The sequence below is a fragment of the Athene noctua genome, chromosome 12, assembly GCF_965140245.1.
Source record: "Athene noctua chromosome 12, bAthNoc1.hap1.1, whole genome shotgun sequence".
Lineage (NCBI taxonomy): Eukaryota > Metazoa > Chordata > Aves > Strigiformes > Strigidae > Athene > Athene noctua.
This window is the reverse complement of record NC_134048.1, coordinates 7,166,334-7,182,545: the sequence shown is the minus strand read 5'-3', so window position 1 is coordinate 7,182,545 and position 16,212 is coordinate 7,166,334. Positions and strand designations below refer to the sequence as shown.

The window sequence follows — 16,212 nt, the reverse complement described above, 5'->3', positions numbered from 1 at the left end:
TGCTCTCACACTACAATGTTCAGCTGTAGTCTGACTTCTAGATTCTGATACTACCCTAAAAAAAAAAAACCACTTAATTTTAGAGTCTAAGGGATACTTCTGGTATTGGATTTCAGCGTCTTTAAGTTTCCAGAGCCTGGTTTGTTTTGTCAAGTGACAACTAAGTTCATTAAAAGTGAATAGACCCAACTAATGTTTCATGGCTATAAATTTGGTGGAGGTCTTAATTCTCATTGCAAAACTATAGTTTAGAGCACTTCTAAGTTGTTTTTTTTCATCCACAAAAGGGAACTTTACCTTGAGTACTTAGCAGCTGGCTTTATGTATGGAAGTTTCAACACTGAAACAAATACATTCTTACATGTTGGAGGGCAGGGGGGCTGTTTCCCCCTTTTGTTTAAAAGATATTTTAAGTTTCTCATAGGCCACTAGCATACTTGGTCCTTTGTGAAAAGCAGATGCGCTATGATCATTTTATATACCAGCTGTGCACACAAAGGAAACTCATGATTCCAGCACGCACAAACCTGTGTTTACAAACTTTGCCAATAAATTTCACAAGTTGCTTTGTATATGAGGAAATACTTACCTTGGAACTAAAACCTGTTTTTATAGCTGTTATATTACATGTTTTGGTTTACTATACTTTTTCTGTGCATTTAATCACTTGTATTAAGATTAATATTACCTTTTCTTCATGGCTACATATTAGTAATTAATATCTAAAACTATGCAAAAATATATTTCTTGTTTCCAGTCCTTGATTTATTAAAAGTGCCTTTTTCTTGATACACTTTTCTCATTAAAAGTGCCTTAAGTTTGAATTATTAGACACTTAATTATTTATCCCAAATAAAACATTTAAGAAGCTTTGAAACCTAGGAAATCAAGGCAGTGGAACAACAGCAAACATTTCCACTAGAGAATGCAATTGCCATCAAGGGTTCTTTCACCATCCAACTTAAACCTCTTACCTAAACTAAAGCAAACAAAAGCCATGAGTCTCAAAGACGCTTTTTCTAGAAGAAAAGGTTCAAAAATCTTATAAGAAACTAATTTTGTGGGACGTTTCACATTCCATCTAAGGTTTATTCCCATATATATATATATATATATATACACCTGCTTCTAATATCAACCAGATGTGACAACGAAGTCTAAAAGCAGGACTGTAAAAGATGCAAGGATATCCTCTAGTGTGGCATTTTGGGTGAGGCTAAGAGAAAAAAGGCAGTTTCAGTGATTAACTGCATAAGTATTTAGAATCTGAGTAGCAGTCTAAATCAAATTTTATTTGATTTTATCAGAAAGACTGCATTTTCAGTGAAAATGCGCAGTGCCCTGAAGTGTGTATGCTATGATGACAAACAAGGAAATCTCCAGGGACAAGAGCATCGCTGTCCCAAAATATGCAAACGGAGTGCATCTGAAATAAGAGAAGAACCCAACATCGCCAAACAGGTTTGTTCTCTAGGTTTTCAAGTACAACACTGACAGGAAACAATGTTCTACATCTTAATTTCCAGCAGCAACAAACCTGAACAGATTCTGCCGATACTGAACTACATAAAATTTTTTTTTCCTCCACTAAACTCACAGTGCGGGTTTCAGCCCAGCTGACAGAACACTGAGAAAAGTCTTCACATTTGTTTTGCAACCTTTAACTATTACTGAAACATTAACAGGTCTTCCTGAAACCCTCCAGCACACAAAATTCCTGCATGTTTAAGCAGATCAGTCACTCCATCTCGATCAAATTCTACTAATGTTAATAAATATGCCCAATTTTCACACTATTATCAAGTTATCAAACTTCAAATGTCACCTTTGTGTTTAGTTTTATATTTTTTTAAAAAAATTACTTTGAACCTTCATTAACAAAGTTGTAGTCTGTTATGGCTCACTATGTAAAGAGAGCACCTACAAGAATCTCTGGTGATTTCATCTGTATTTGCTATGTGGACAAGACTGAGCTCTTAGTTTTCAATTAATAAAATCAAATTTTACATTTTGAACATACTGCATGGCAATATTTAGGTCTTACAATTTTGCATTATTTGAGCTGTAGCAAGTCACACAATTAAAATATTCTATTTTAGACTTTCTAGTTTAACAGGATTATAACTACTAAAAAAAAAAAAAATAAAATAATTGACTAATAGCTTCATAGCCCAGAATCAACAGTTTGAAAATATGGCAGCAGAAATAATATAGCTGTACTATGGAAAATTAAAATTAAGATCAGTATTATCTACATTTTTAAATGCTCATTTTAATTCACTCTTCATAAATTTAACAGAATCTACATCACCCACGTAACAGTCCTTCTTTTATCAATTTCTGCTTCACTTATTTTATTCCCTTTCATCACTTTCTCAGCCATGCTTTATTCTCAAAAGGCTAGGTCAGAGCAGCTGCAGGAGAGGAATGCAAGCATCATGCCTCTTCACTGAAGCGTTTTACCCAGACAGCCAGTTGTGAACAAAGTAGACTGGCACTGCTGGATTTAAGACAAGTCACAACAGAAGTGAGAAAGAACAACTCTGAAATCTACTACTACCAATAGAAAAACTAACTTCTGTTTTTCCTCAAAGTATAAAAAAACCCCACCCCATATGTATATGTGTGTGTATTTTTACAAATTCTAGTAGGTAGCAAATTTCTCATTCATATCCCATCACTGAAAAACATACAACCAAACTGTTTGGAACCATAACAGTTCACTTAGCTAAGATTTATTTACCTAAAATATACACTATATTTATATAACACTTATATCTTCAAAAGAAAAAGCAAGTTTCAACTGACAAACAGTGCTAAAGTGATCTATCTAAAGCACTATTAAACAGTAAGCAAGACTCTGAACGAATGTCAGTGAATAAAGACAAATGTTTCAACAGCATCCGTTGGGAGGCATTACAGCATACAGCGTTCATATTAATCACTCTATTTTATGTAATTTTCTTACAATCTTTATATTCTAAAAGCAGAATTATTACCCTTGTGTTAAGGACTATAATGTATCATGATTACATGATCTACTAGAAAATACACACTCTGGTATTGAAAAGACTCAATTATTTCCACTTAGTTTCTCTGCGCAAGGTTCCTTAAGTCAGATGCACACAAGTTATCAACACACACAACCTTCCCTCAAAACCACAAATTACCCGAAAGTTCCTTTCAGCCTATGATAGCCACATACAATGAAAGCACTCACAGAGCTGTTTCAACACGTTAAACTGGAATTTGCATTAGTGGATACATGTAAACTCCGTAAAAAAATTTATCTTGAAAGCATCACCATTTCCTTAGACAACCAACCTACATGAAGTGACTCTTCTACAAAATAAATACAACTGGTATCTTCTGGAGACCAGATGAGGGTATCTGCAAGTAAGTACCAGCTCATGCTTTATACTCCAGAGAAGTTTCAAGACACAACATTTCAAAAGCATGCAAAGAACATTAGGAAATACAAGGAAATTACTCAGCCCTAGCAAATCCATTGAGCAAATATTTTTAATGCATTGAAAAGCTACAACAAAGCTTGCAAAAACAAGTCCAACAAAGATATTTCAATAGATTTTAAGACTAAAAGACAGCTATAGTTTATAATTATTTTTTTACATATTTAATCTCCAGAACAATGTAATTCACTTTTACAGGTTTTTATGAGCAAGTTTGGACAAAACCACATTTATTACATAAATTTGCCAAACCTGTATCAGTATCACTCACTGTCCAACTTGTCTGCTTCTAAAACATCAGCAAAGACTCTACTTTTTTAAATAATCAACTGATTCCAAATTAATATTCACCATCACCACATGCTTTAAATTTCCACAGGAAGAAAAATTTACTGCACTGTCTAAATGGTTTGTTTGGTTGCATACAGAGATATTAAAACAATTATAAAAGCTCCACATGGGTGTAGCAGCTTTTCAACCATACTGCAGTAACTTTACAATTTCACTAGTCAAATCATAAGTCTTACTATCTGGTCTTCCATAAACAAACTCAAACGTTAAAAAGACAGTTTTACAATATAGCACATCTTTCAAAAGGACAGTCTGGATCATGAGTTTAACTTTTGCATGATCTAGAAAGCAATTTCAAATGGTTTTTGGCTACTCCTTTAAAAGGCAGATGATTCTTTTCTTGATAGTAACTGTGCAGGCGCCTGCTCATCCATTTTATTTCTATTCAGTTTTTTAAAAATATATATTTTATAAATCATCCAGTCATTGTGCTAACATCACGATCCCTCCCACCACCACCACAGAAAATAATGACAAGCTCATGTTAGTCTTCTCTTGCTGTTCAAACTGGTCTTGATGCCACCTAAACATCATCTAACATAGTTCTTATATTTGAAGGAGATGAAAAATTCTATACTTCTCCGTATTTGCTCATCTTCCTGACTGACAAGGCAGGAGCCATAACTTTGCTGGTCTACCTGGCAATGCAGTTAGTTCAAAAGATCATTTTCAAAACTAAAAAAGTTATAACTATCTGAATTATGTCAACATGCTAATTTTTAAATAAGAGTATGCAATCTCTCTTTGCTGGTATCTAGACTATACTGGATATCAGAAGTTGCCACATTTCATGGTTTCTATAACTCTACATAGGGAGTTGCAAACAATTCACCTCGAAGTCATCATGGTGCATATATGAGGGAAAGAAAATTTTGTGGCTTCTCTTCCCTCTAATATTTTCGCTTTACTGAATTACAACTACACACATGAAAACATAACACATCTCTTAAGAACAGTTACAGCAGTTCTAATATACAAAAATTAAACCTCTCACTTCAGTCAAAATACAACCATGCAAATCTGCATAATAAAGAACAGACAATAGAAACATAAATCGGATTATACTTACAATCTAGTTAACTTCTGTGTGCTCTGAAAAAGCAGCTCTGGAAGAACTTGCAACTTATTCTTGTTCAGACGCCTAAACAGTTACAATTAGAATAAAAAAAAAAAAATTAGATTATCTTCCAATTTAAGAAGCTTATTCTGTTATGCATAAACACACAAGAGTCCCGTTGTATTAAACCTCATGCTATGAGCTCAGCATACAATGGATTGTGTATGTTATTCACACACGAGCCAAGGAGATCATGCCATCTGTAAGCCACCTGCCTACATTCTTGAGGTAGGAAGTCAAGTGACAGTCACCACCAAGTTTGAATGTTTTAATATGGATGAGTACACAAATATATTTTTTTCATTTTCCTCTGGATGCCTACTAACAGTAAATCATGCCAGATCGCACGTTCTGAGGAACAGTTAGTGGGTGGTATCTGGATTTTCTCTCTCCTTCTAAAAATCTAGGCACAATAAAATTAAGTAACTTGACCAACTAAGATTATTTCCAGATTAGCTATTATTTTTACAGTATACACACAAGATAGATATATATATATATATAAAGAATTTCCTTAAAACCTCACTTTGAAAATATGAGCAGTGTTGTAGAACATATGAACATACAAGTAACCTGAAAACTATATGGTGATTTGAAATAGAATCTTAACAGATTCTTCCAGAAACATTTTAGAGAACAGCTCAATGTTCATACATTAGTCCACTTTACTCACTCCCTGTGAAGTTTTACACCGAGGACCACAATTTGTAAGAAATCGACTGTTAGAAGGTACTCTAGCCTAGTAGCTATAAAAAGCCTAAACCTCCTCTCCTTTGTAAAATGTGTGACAGCCCTGCAAATTCTAACAGCAGTTTTACTTCTAAGAAACAATCTTACCCTACAATCCCTTTTTTTATTGTCTAACTGACAATAAAAGCAGTTGCTTGCTCTCACTCTCCTAATGAACGTTATTTACACAATGAAGTTGATGTAAATTAATTACATACAACTCCACTGTTCTAAACGGGAAGCTGACATCTCATATATGTTCATATATAAGCCTGTATATATGCCTCCTTTGTTTCCAATCCACCTTAAAAGTTACCTTTGTTAAAATATCTACTTTTGCTAAAATTCTGATCTAAGATGACACCTGGAACTTTCAGAAACCTACTGATACTTAGCACCCAGGATCTGGTTTCCAGTCTTCTTGCACACCGAGTAATTTCACTATCCAAACTGAAGAATTTTTTTGAATTGAAAGGCTTTCCTCGGAGATCAAACTAACGTTGTGGATTTTTCATATGGCAGTTTTCATATGGCATCCATATGAGCATGTCTTGCAAGATAAAGGAATGATGGAGAAAAGGGGAATATTAACTTCTCTTTCTGACACCTAGAACAGATCAAAGGCTGCTTTTGCAGGCTTGCTTACAGAGCCTAAACGTTATGCATTACGCATGCCACATGCTAACTGAAGCAGAAACAAAACCTGGTTATTTCACAGTGCTTTTACCAACTACCCAATTACATTTCTGAGATAAATGAACAGAGCAGTAAATGAAACACTAAATAAATACATGAGATATACCAAGCACTAGTTTGCATTTGGGAAAGTACATAGGAAGATTTTAAACTGGATTCCCTTACCCATGTGAAATTTCACACTTTTATACCCAATTAAACTTAATCATAGTCTGTTTAATTTAAGGTTGACAGTAATATGCTACTTAATCCTCACCAAATTCATGTTTTCAGTTAAGCATGTTGATATTCTAGAACAGCTGATCTACTTAGAAGGATGAAATAAAATGAAAAAAATTCCTTAGGATAATACAGGGCTTAATACTTCTTGGTTCCATCCTCATTCATCAAGACTACCACCAGTTCCTGTGAAACACTAAACATGTTGAACTTATTTATCAATCAGAATAAAAAAAGACTGCCAATTAAATGCATCTAGTCCACACAGTTGTCTAATGTTTATTACGGTGTCTCATCATCATTTCAGCTCCCACAATGTACATACAATTATCCACTGTCAATCCAAAGTCATCTGACTTCTCAAAGCACCGTCTAAGGAATATGTTTAAGAATATATTCTTATCTCTACTTGCAAGGATTTTACAAATGCTGAGTTTATGCTTAATATTTTTAAGCCACAGAAACTAAGCAAAATCTTAATAATTTTCTAGAATAGGAGGTTCCACATCAACAAGCAGATAAGAAAATGTAAGTAGTAATAGAAAAATTGTATTTTCAAGGTTAGAAGTTTTGCAAGTCAATGTTTGAGAAGTCAAACATTTACAATTTGCAGAGACACAAACCACTTACTGGGGGGAGGGATGGCGGGAAGCCAACATCAAAATTTATTCTCTATTATCAAATTAATCCTAAAGATCAAATATTTTAATGGATTTCCTATTATTTGTATAGGCCAACACTGCCTTACATGAGATGGATAACGGACCAAGTTCTCAGTCGCTTTTAAATTGTCCTATGCATTTTAAGATTTCATCTTCAGATTACCTCAGTACTAATTTTCTTTCAAACATCATATGAAGTAAAGTCCCCGCAAGGATGCTTTTGAAAAACTCACAAATTTGACCTGCTGTTCACTTGCACTGAAGATTTCATATTGGTCTAAACTTACTTAATATTTTTAACATTATATTGTTATAAATAATGTGTTGGTCTTTTTATAGTGAGTTTATAGCAAGTCAAATCCATCTATCAAGATGAATAACTTAATTACATTCTTCCTTTGCCTTAACTCAGGTAAGTTCGAGTTTCAAAATAACCCATCAGTACAGGTTAGTGCTCCCACACTGTACTGCACAGGATACTGTCCTCAAAATACTGTAAGAACACAGTACTTCTGTGTCAATCAGAAATCTAAGGCAACAACAAACATCTGAGGAGTCCATGGCTATTGATGTCTTGGTTCAAGGTGTAAGACTCTCCAAACATCCCTTATTTACTTCAAGTTGGAATTTCTGCCAAAAGTAATTTTATCCATAGCTGATTCTCAGGAGAACTCTGGGAATGAACAGAGTTTTGTTTCTCTTGATCATCACCTACTGTTTTTAAGTAACTTCTACTGCAATACTCACCTAAATATAACACTAGATCACCTCATATAAATTTAGACATACTTGATGTAGGATACATTTAACATGCTTATATTTATTATGTGCCAGAAAGCCACCAATAGCCTAGGAAAAAAATCCCAATTACACTTCTTATTTCTCTTCCTGGGCTTTAGAGAAAGTCCATTAAGAAAGTTCTCAATACAGATGTATCAAAGTACAAGACAGGATGTTTTTAAGTCCTATAAAAGAGACACAGAAGTGTTTAAAAATTATTTAATGAAAAAAGCAAATGTTCTGAATGGCCATTTATAAGTGCCATTTCCTCCAGTTTGACAGAAAAGTGCCAAGCACGAATGACATGTAGTGGAATAGTTCCTAACACCCCATTTGACAAGAACTTCAGTTTATCCTCATCTATCAGTAAGCTCTAAGACAAATAAGGAAACTTCAAGTGCAAGGTGAAGCAAACATTAGGAATGCCAGCACAGGGCAGGGCAAGCTCTGATGTAGCTGTTCCCAAGGGGAACTTCAAAGCACAGGCTGAGCACATGTTCAGGAATCTGTTGTGCAGCAGCCCCTTCACACACGGAAAGACCCAAAGAGTGATTTAGAAACTCCCTATGCTTGCCTAAGCCTCTTACCTATGAGCGGCCTTTCACCATCATGTTACTGCCTAACTCTTAATCCTGTCACGTGTTTAATTCTAGTTACAACTGTACTTCTGGTTTTATAACAAATACCTTGGAAAAGGTGTAGTCATATATTATTACAATAAAATAAAAATGGTCTGCCAAAAGTTCACAAATAGAATGAGTCAAAATCTTATAAAATGATTTTGTGGACACTGTTCTTGTGACTGCACTGTATTAACAAATACAGATATTCCTGTTTTTAAATTAGTAACTTAAAATAGAAATAACATCAAGGCATGATATCTGCAAATTGAATTTAAAAGCCAAGCCATTTTTGCAACTGCAATTAGCTACATCATGATGGAATGACACGTCAGTTTTGTTAATCTCAACTGTAAACTAGAATTAAAGAAAATATTTACATTTCCCCATGAGCAAAATCAAGTCAAATTTTAATTGTCACACCAAATCCTTTGCACTGTACAAACTGAGAAAGCCACCTGGGACTCATAGCATGCTACAGCTAAAAACTTTGATCTGTCCTCTCATGTTAGAAACACATCCACCATGCAACCAGCACATGTGCATGCACATGCGTGCAGACACATAGCACCAACCATCACCATACCACCACCGAGGTTCACCCAGAGGAAGGAAGGAATCTGGAGCGCAGAGCCAGACAAGATCTGGTCCAGGTTATTTGACCTGGGAGCGCTGTATGAGAATGCAGCTGTTCAGTCTCTGAATCATTTTGCACTGGATGTTTTACAGCTAATAAGACCTGCAAACTATTCCAGGAATTCAGAGCACTGGGCAGAATGATGCATAATCATCTAATGCCACAGATTAGCTCCAGTGCTGGATCAGAAGCAACTCTGGATGTGCACAGCATGGAGTCCAGACTAATAAAATCTCCTGGAAGCTGAAGAACGCTGCAGAGATGATCTCCAGGCGTCATATCAGCTCTGGCAATACCTGCATTGAGTCAAACCTCTTAAGTCTAACAGGCACAGGCTAACTGTACAGTCAACAATCTCCATACACAACTCCATTTTCCAGATTACTTTAACCACTACGCTTGGGAAATAGAACTTTGCACATTCTGTTAGTCTGCTCCTCAAGTCCCCATAAGTGACCCATAAAAGCTGACCAACCACCAACTCCCCACAATAGCTCTCAACATGTAAGCAGTGGGCTTCCAGGAGTCCATACATCACCCCCAAAGCATCCACGTAAGACCACCACAATAGCACAATGTCCCCTGGCTAGGCCCAACTGTAGATTCACCTATGCTTCTGTTAGAAGATGTTTAGGGAGCTGTAAATGGTAGAGGTTAAAAACCTGTATTTCTGTACACAGGAATTCACTACGGAAGTAAACTACAGTTTCTTCTGAGATTATTATATTAATAACTCAGTGGCACACTTCTAGCAACTAAGATTGCTTTGTCAACTCAACAAGTCCATCCAGGGTCTAAGTTTATCTAGAGTTTAACTATGTTTGGATACAACGTGGTTTCATCCTCTTAAAATCCCTCATATAGAACCAGACATATAAGTGGTTCAACTCCTCTAATCACCTTACAACAGGGATACAGTTAAAACTTCACAGTATGAAGTACTGGGGTACTGCAGGAGCACTTACTTCCATACAATGTTTAACATTAAATCTAATAACGTTCGTAACATCCTGTACAGGCATAATATCTCTGCCCACCACAACAGTTGTGATACATTTATGTAATACGACTTCATGCTTACTAGATGTGACCATGAGTTTTTAAGAAAATAATTAGTAATTTCTTCCTTCAACACTGCAGACAGCAAGACATGTCAGCAATATTTTGATAGATATATACCTCAGGTTAATTGTTATCTATTAGTCTGGATATTACATGACATTATTTTCAAGGCAAATGTAAAATAAAATAAGCCATGAAAAAAGCAAATACAATGATACCTTACCTTATTTAGAAGATAACTAAATAGACCTTTAAAAAACTGGTGAGCTATGCACTGAAAAAGATTCACCAGCTGTTAACAGCCTGGTTAAAAGGGCTACTTTTCTGAAACAGTACTAAACTACTTAAAAATAGGGGGGAAAAAAAAAACAAAACAAACAAACAACCACACACCAAGAAATCAGAAAATAAATAAAAACATTTTAAAGCATTAAAAGCCAAGAAATTTGTGTGGTTTTCCTCAAGGACAGCCAGAGTCTTCCACAGCATTGGTAGAGACTGTATATAGCAGCTAAATTCACTCAAGATTTTTACAGGAGCTGGGCTGCAAATTGGACTCAGGCACACCAAATCAACTATTTTTAACCCTTCCTCTGTTTTCTAACCTCTTAACTCTACTTCTCCGGAGTGATCTGAATTTTTTACTCAGCTAATATTTAGATCTGCCGAAGACTGTAATACAAGTATCAACTGTGGTTGGAACTGGAAAGAGTAGGAAGGTCAGCATCAGAAATAAAAAAGGAGTTCTATGAGGGTACTCATAAGTGACCCAAAAAGGTGGTGGTGTAGGAGATAACACAATTTGTTGGCAATATGAAGGCTGATTACAAAGTCCAGAAAGAACTAAGGGTCTTCAGTGCCCGAATGGCAATATGACACACATTGCAGGTAAAAAGTAACAGATATGCAAGGAAAGATACTTCTAAGTTCATGCATACAACAGCAGTCTCTAACCTGAAAATCACTTCTCAGGAAGTAGACCTATGAAACATCAACTCACTGCTCTGTAGCCATTCGTAAAGCAAGCGTCACATTATAAGAGTAATGATAACATGATTATTGCTCTGGGTATATCTATAGTGTATTCGCATGTTGAAGACTGAAAACTCTCGGAATTTCCACCTCAAAAAGGATTCCATAAGGTTTGGAGAAAGATGGCAAGGATCTACAGAGCAGCTTCCATATGTGAACAATTTAGTAGGCAGACTCCCCACAAGGACAACAGCTGAGGAAGAAAATGCTAAAAGGTCTGTACAGTGAAGCAACGGAAGGTGGTAAGAAACAGTTGTTCTCATCTTTTGTCATACAAGAAAAAACTTTGAAGCATCAAATGTTGTTGATGGTGGCTTCAAAAAACAAATGGAATTAATTTTCCCACACAACATGCAGTTAAATTACATAACAACTGATTGTGTATTATTAGTTGCTAGAAGGAATGGAAGACAAACAAGAAAAAACATTAATATCAATTACAATGACCCAACTAATGACACCAGTGATCTCTGCCACAATATAATTTATATTTTTGATTTTTCTTCATTTGCTCTTCCTTAAGAGAGTTTCAACTGAAGACATGATACTGGCTTACTCATACTTTGGGTTTGATCTGGTATGGCCATTAAACTTCTGTCTTTTGCTACTTTTTTTTTTTCTGTTCAGTTTCATCAGGAAAGAGTTTAAACTCACTACTAGAAATTTTAATTTATACTCAACAATACAAGTGTAGATTTTAAGCCTCTATTCAAAGCACTTCCACAAAGTCTCTTAGACTGTGAAGTTTGCCTGTTGCACAAATTCAGTGTGTTCTCAACGTAAGGCATAAAAAGACCATTTGAACATCAAGAAGCAAAGTAAAAGATTCGTAACTACAGCTGCAATCAAGAGATAGGTGTATGTGTACGCGTGTATACAGGCATGTCCATGTATCTGCGTAAACAACTCTATGAACTTTATTTCCTTCTCATTTTATCTCAGCAAAAGCCCTTGTGTCCCAACTCCAACAGTCTCACATGCCTCCAAGTAAGGTCTTTTGCCCCTCCTAGTTATACTGGATGCTGATGCCTTAAATGTCTATACTTCACAGCTTTATCGTGTTACAAACTGCATATTCTTATGATTCCGATGGCCTAAATTGCAGATTTATAGAAATCTGTGACCTTTAGAAGTCACAAGAGGTACACATGCAACACCGTTCTCCAGTTTATTATTGTTTTCTTTAACGCAGCCACACAGTTTCAAAAACTGTTTCAACAAAGGACAAACACTCCCTCTCACCTCTCAAAAATATTTTGCTCATATACATAACAAGCACCAGTTTCTCCCCTTCCTCCCACGGCCTACTGCCCATTTGGGGGCTCCTATGTCCTGAAGGCAAAGGGATAGAGGGAAACAACATCAATGTCAATCATGGACTATCAAGGGCCCTTAAAAAAACAAGGAGAAGTTATTAACTGTGAAATTCCTGCCTTCCTGGCTCCAACCAGGCTAATACTATTTCTTCCTCTGTCTGAAGCTGGGATAGGAGAGAAATTTAACTGTTAAGATTCCCCTGACTACTAAAGAAAAGAGTAAGAAAGAACCACTGGAGCTTGGAAAGAGCCAACGCTACCAGCCTGGAGGCAGACTGAAGACCTTTATCAGGACCACTCTACAAAATAAAGAGAGAAGAGACCTACATTTTAAAAGGGTTATTTTTACCTTTACTATATTTCTGGTTTATTCCTTTACTCATCCAGAAGTTATCCAGAAGCCAAGAAAAGAACTTCAATTTTGATAGGTAAATTTTCAAGTTGTTTTCAAGCCAGAGGCCATGTTTTCTTGGAGGAGAAACTGTCTTTGGGGTACTGACTTCAGCCGTGTTCTTCATGTTTACACAATTGGAAGGGTCATATCCAGTTTGGGTACTGTTGTCCCATGGAGTTCCACTCACAAGAAAAGCAAACAGGAGCTATATCTAATCTATGTCAGAGACATGGTCAGTATAGATGGGAAATAACAAGACACATACTGGAACAGCAACTTCCCAGGTCTTTACACTTTCCACCATAGGAGACAGTTTGCATTATTGTAAAATTACTGGGTGTTTTATCTACCTCTTCAGCCACACATATTAAAGCATTTAACTTGCTCAGCTTGCAACCATTTTAATCTTTTTTCCAAGAAAAACCTGATTCTTTGCTACAACAAGTTATGAAGGAGAAGACAATTTCAACAATCACACAGTGTAATGCCCTTATTACACTGTAATGCAAAATACACCTTCCTTCCCAAGGCTTGTATCACCATTAGAAGACTTCAAAAAGTTCAGAAGAATTTCAGGGTTCAGAAGTTAAATAAACAGGTGAAAGAACATTTTAAATCTCACAGACCTATGCATTCCTTACACAATTGATTTGTAAAGGGTTGAATGCAACTACACTCCCTGATTTTTTTTCAGCTCACACATCACTATTTCTCTGTGAGTGAATATATTTTTTTATAATTTGCAACATAGCACAGGTAGATTTAAGGTATTTTCATAGTGACTTCTCTCATTTATTTACACACAAGGTGTACAAATACATGCCTAGTGTGAGTCTGACAAAGTAGCAACATTAACAGATCATACCAAATGCAATTGAATCCAGTATTTTTAGAAGCGGTATTTTCAGCTTCATTCTTTGTTCTCACAGCTGCAGAACCGTTTTACTCTAAGAAGCAAACCAAGGAAACCCAAAACTCCTTTTCTGCAGTTACAGTGAGGGGATCCCCACTAACCACATGAGAAATTTCCTCCACGCTCTCTTCAAAGCCCCCAGGAGGTACTCCACTCCTTCCAATGGAGTATGTAATCAATATAAAAGCCCAATGTAAAAGCAATGCAAGTGTTATTTATTCAAACTTGGGAAATTGTGCTATTTTCCAAGGCAATTTAATTTCTCATTATGCTACTGACTTGGTTTGAAAATTTTGTATACCATAACATCAATGAAACATGCTTCCTGCGAACAGCAAATCAATTCAAAGCATGAGTAAAAAATCACCAAATTTACATGGCTATAGAAGAAAAAGGGAAGGGCTTGGCTTCTACTAGAAGATCTCACAACAAAAAGCTCTCATATAAATCTTTGCTTTCCATTTAAAATGACTTGCAGTATTATATGTACTAATACCATTCTTGTATATTACCGAACACATTCCACCCAGAAATTTAAACTGATACACAGGCTAGGATATAAACTGCCAGTTTTATTATTGTCTCTTTGAGGATAGTAATTATCTAGTTTTAACCCTATGAATGTGTGTGATACCCATTGGCCTCCAAATTCTGTGTCTGCTTTTCTACTGAGTATTGACAGCTTTACTACCAAACCAAACTACTGCATGTTTGTCATGAAGTAAGTAGTACTCTGTTCCTTTCCACACAAGTTCAACAACTTTCAAGTTTGTTTTAACATATATGTTTGCATTGCTACCTATTATACAACTTGTTCTCCAACAAAAATTCAAAATAACAGTGCTTCTAAATTTTTAAAACAGATAGCTTTAAGGCAGTAGTCCTGGTACTCCAGCCTTTAACATCCAGAAATTATCCAAGTAACTCTGGGTTCACTCCCCAATTTGGTCATTTATTTTGTTTCACACTCAGAACATCTGGGTCTCATTTTTGCCAATAAACAAGCTAGCTTTTTCTCCTTTGTTATTAAGAGCTCTATGGCATTGTCCTTGGAGAACAGCTTCAGGGAACATGATGTAGTTGAAGTAGTTTCTATGACTGACTTTAAGGGGGAAGCAGTTACATCACAAGCTTGGGCATAACCAAGAAGCAATAAAAATGAATTAATGCATAACAGGAGACTTAGACAGAAAGACAGGAGTTATTGAACTCTAAGGAGTTACTAAGTTTTCTCTTTTAAACATCACTGACTTGGGAAGCAGTAAAGCAGGAGCACATTCAATGGCTTCACCAGAAAATCCTATTAGCATCAAGAAATATGTCGCTGTCATTAATGTAACTTCTTCCTTTGCTTTGTATCACTTCCTTTTCGTAAGGGAGAAAAGTCAAGATACAGCACCCGTTTAAAAAGTCAACCTTGTCCATTACTTTGTCAGCACCTCTTTATATTACTACACTAGGAAATAAAGCCAGACAACATATAATGGAATTTCAGTAAGGTCGCTATAAGGAAGCTCAGTACAACCATATTACAGGATTATGGTGTGGAATAAATTAACTTCTTTGTTTATGTGATGTATTAGTACAGAAGCTCTTCCAAAAACCGTGAGAGATGCCCCTTTATGTCGCTAAGGGACTGTTTTTTGAAGGAAAACTGTTTACAATAGCTACAACTTAGAGATTCCTTATTACAAACATAACAGACTGGGTGGTCCTAGTTCACATTTTCAAAGCTGTCAGAAGTAATAACCTTTATTAGTAACTTCTCATTAGAGTGAAAAAGATTATCTACCCTCTGTCAGAAACAGACTACATTTCTTTGTACAAAGAAGCAGCATTTGAACTGGTAGCTCTGTAACACTTTTTATTTTTCAGTGTAAGAATACTTCCTTTTTTTTTAGGACCCCTTCACATAAAAAAAAAAAGACATTAAGATGGAGGATAGAGCCAGTATATAAGCATACACAGATGTCCTCTGGCTAGGAATGAACTAGGAATATAGACAAAAAAAAAGCATGAGGAACAGGTTTAAATATAAAAATTTTCACAAAGCCAACATGAAAAAGCAAAAAAGGTCTAATAACATGCACATGTGTCTTAGAGATGTCCTACATCATAGAGAAATGGACAGAAGCATTAGCACCAACTCAACTCAAGGGAATAGAGAAACCTAAGTACCAGAAGGCATTTATTAATGACAATGTCAACAGCAAT

At 35.8% G+C, this 16,212-nt stretch overlaps 1 protein-coding gene across 4 annotated transcripts in view; it reads right to left on the bottom strand.

The window, feature by feature from the left end:
* Window positions 1–16,212, bottom strand: part of SLIT3 (slit guidance ligand 3) — a 530,994-nt gene that overhangs the window by 469,143 nt on the left and 45,639 nt on the right. For all 4 annotated transcript variants that reach the window (XM_074915702.1, XM_074915699.1, XM_074915700.1 and 1 more), the window contains one exon: window positions 4,891–4,962. In XM_074915702.1, coding sequence (XP_074771803.1) covers window positions 4,891–4,962 — 72 coding nt within the window. The remainder of the gene's footprint in view (window positions 1–4,890; window positions 4,963–16,212) is intronic.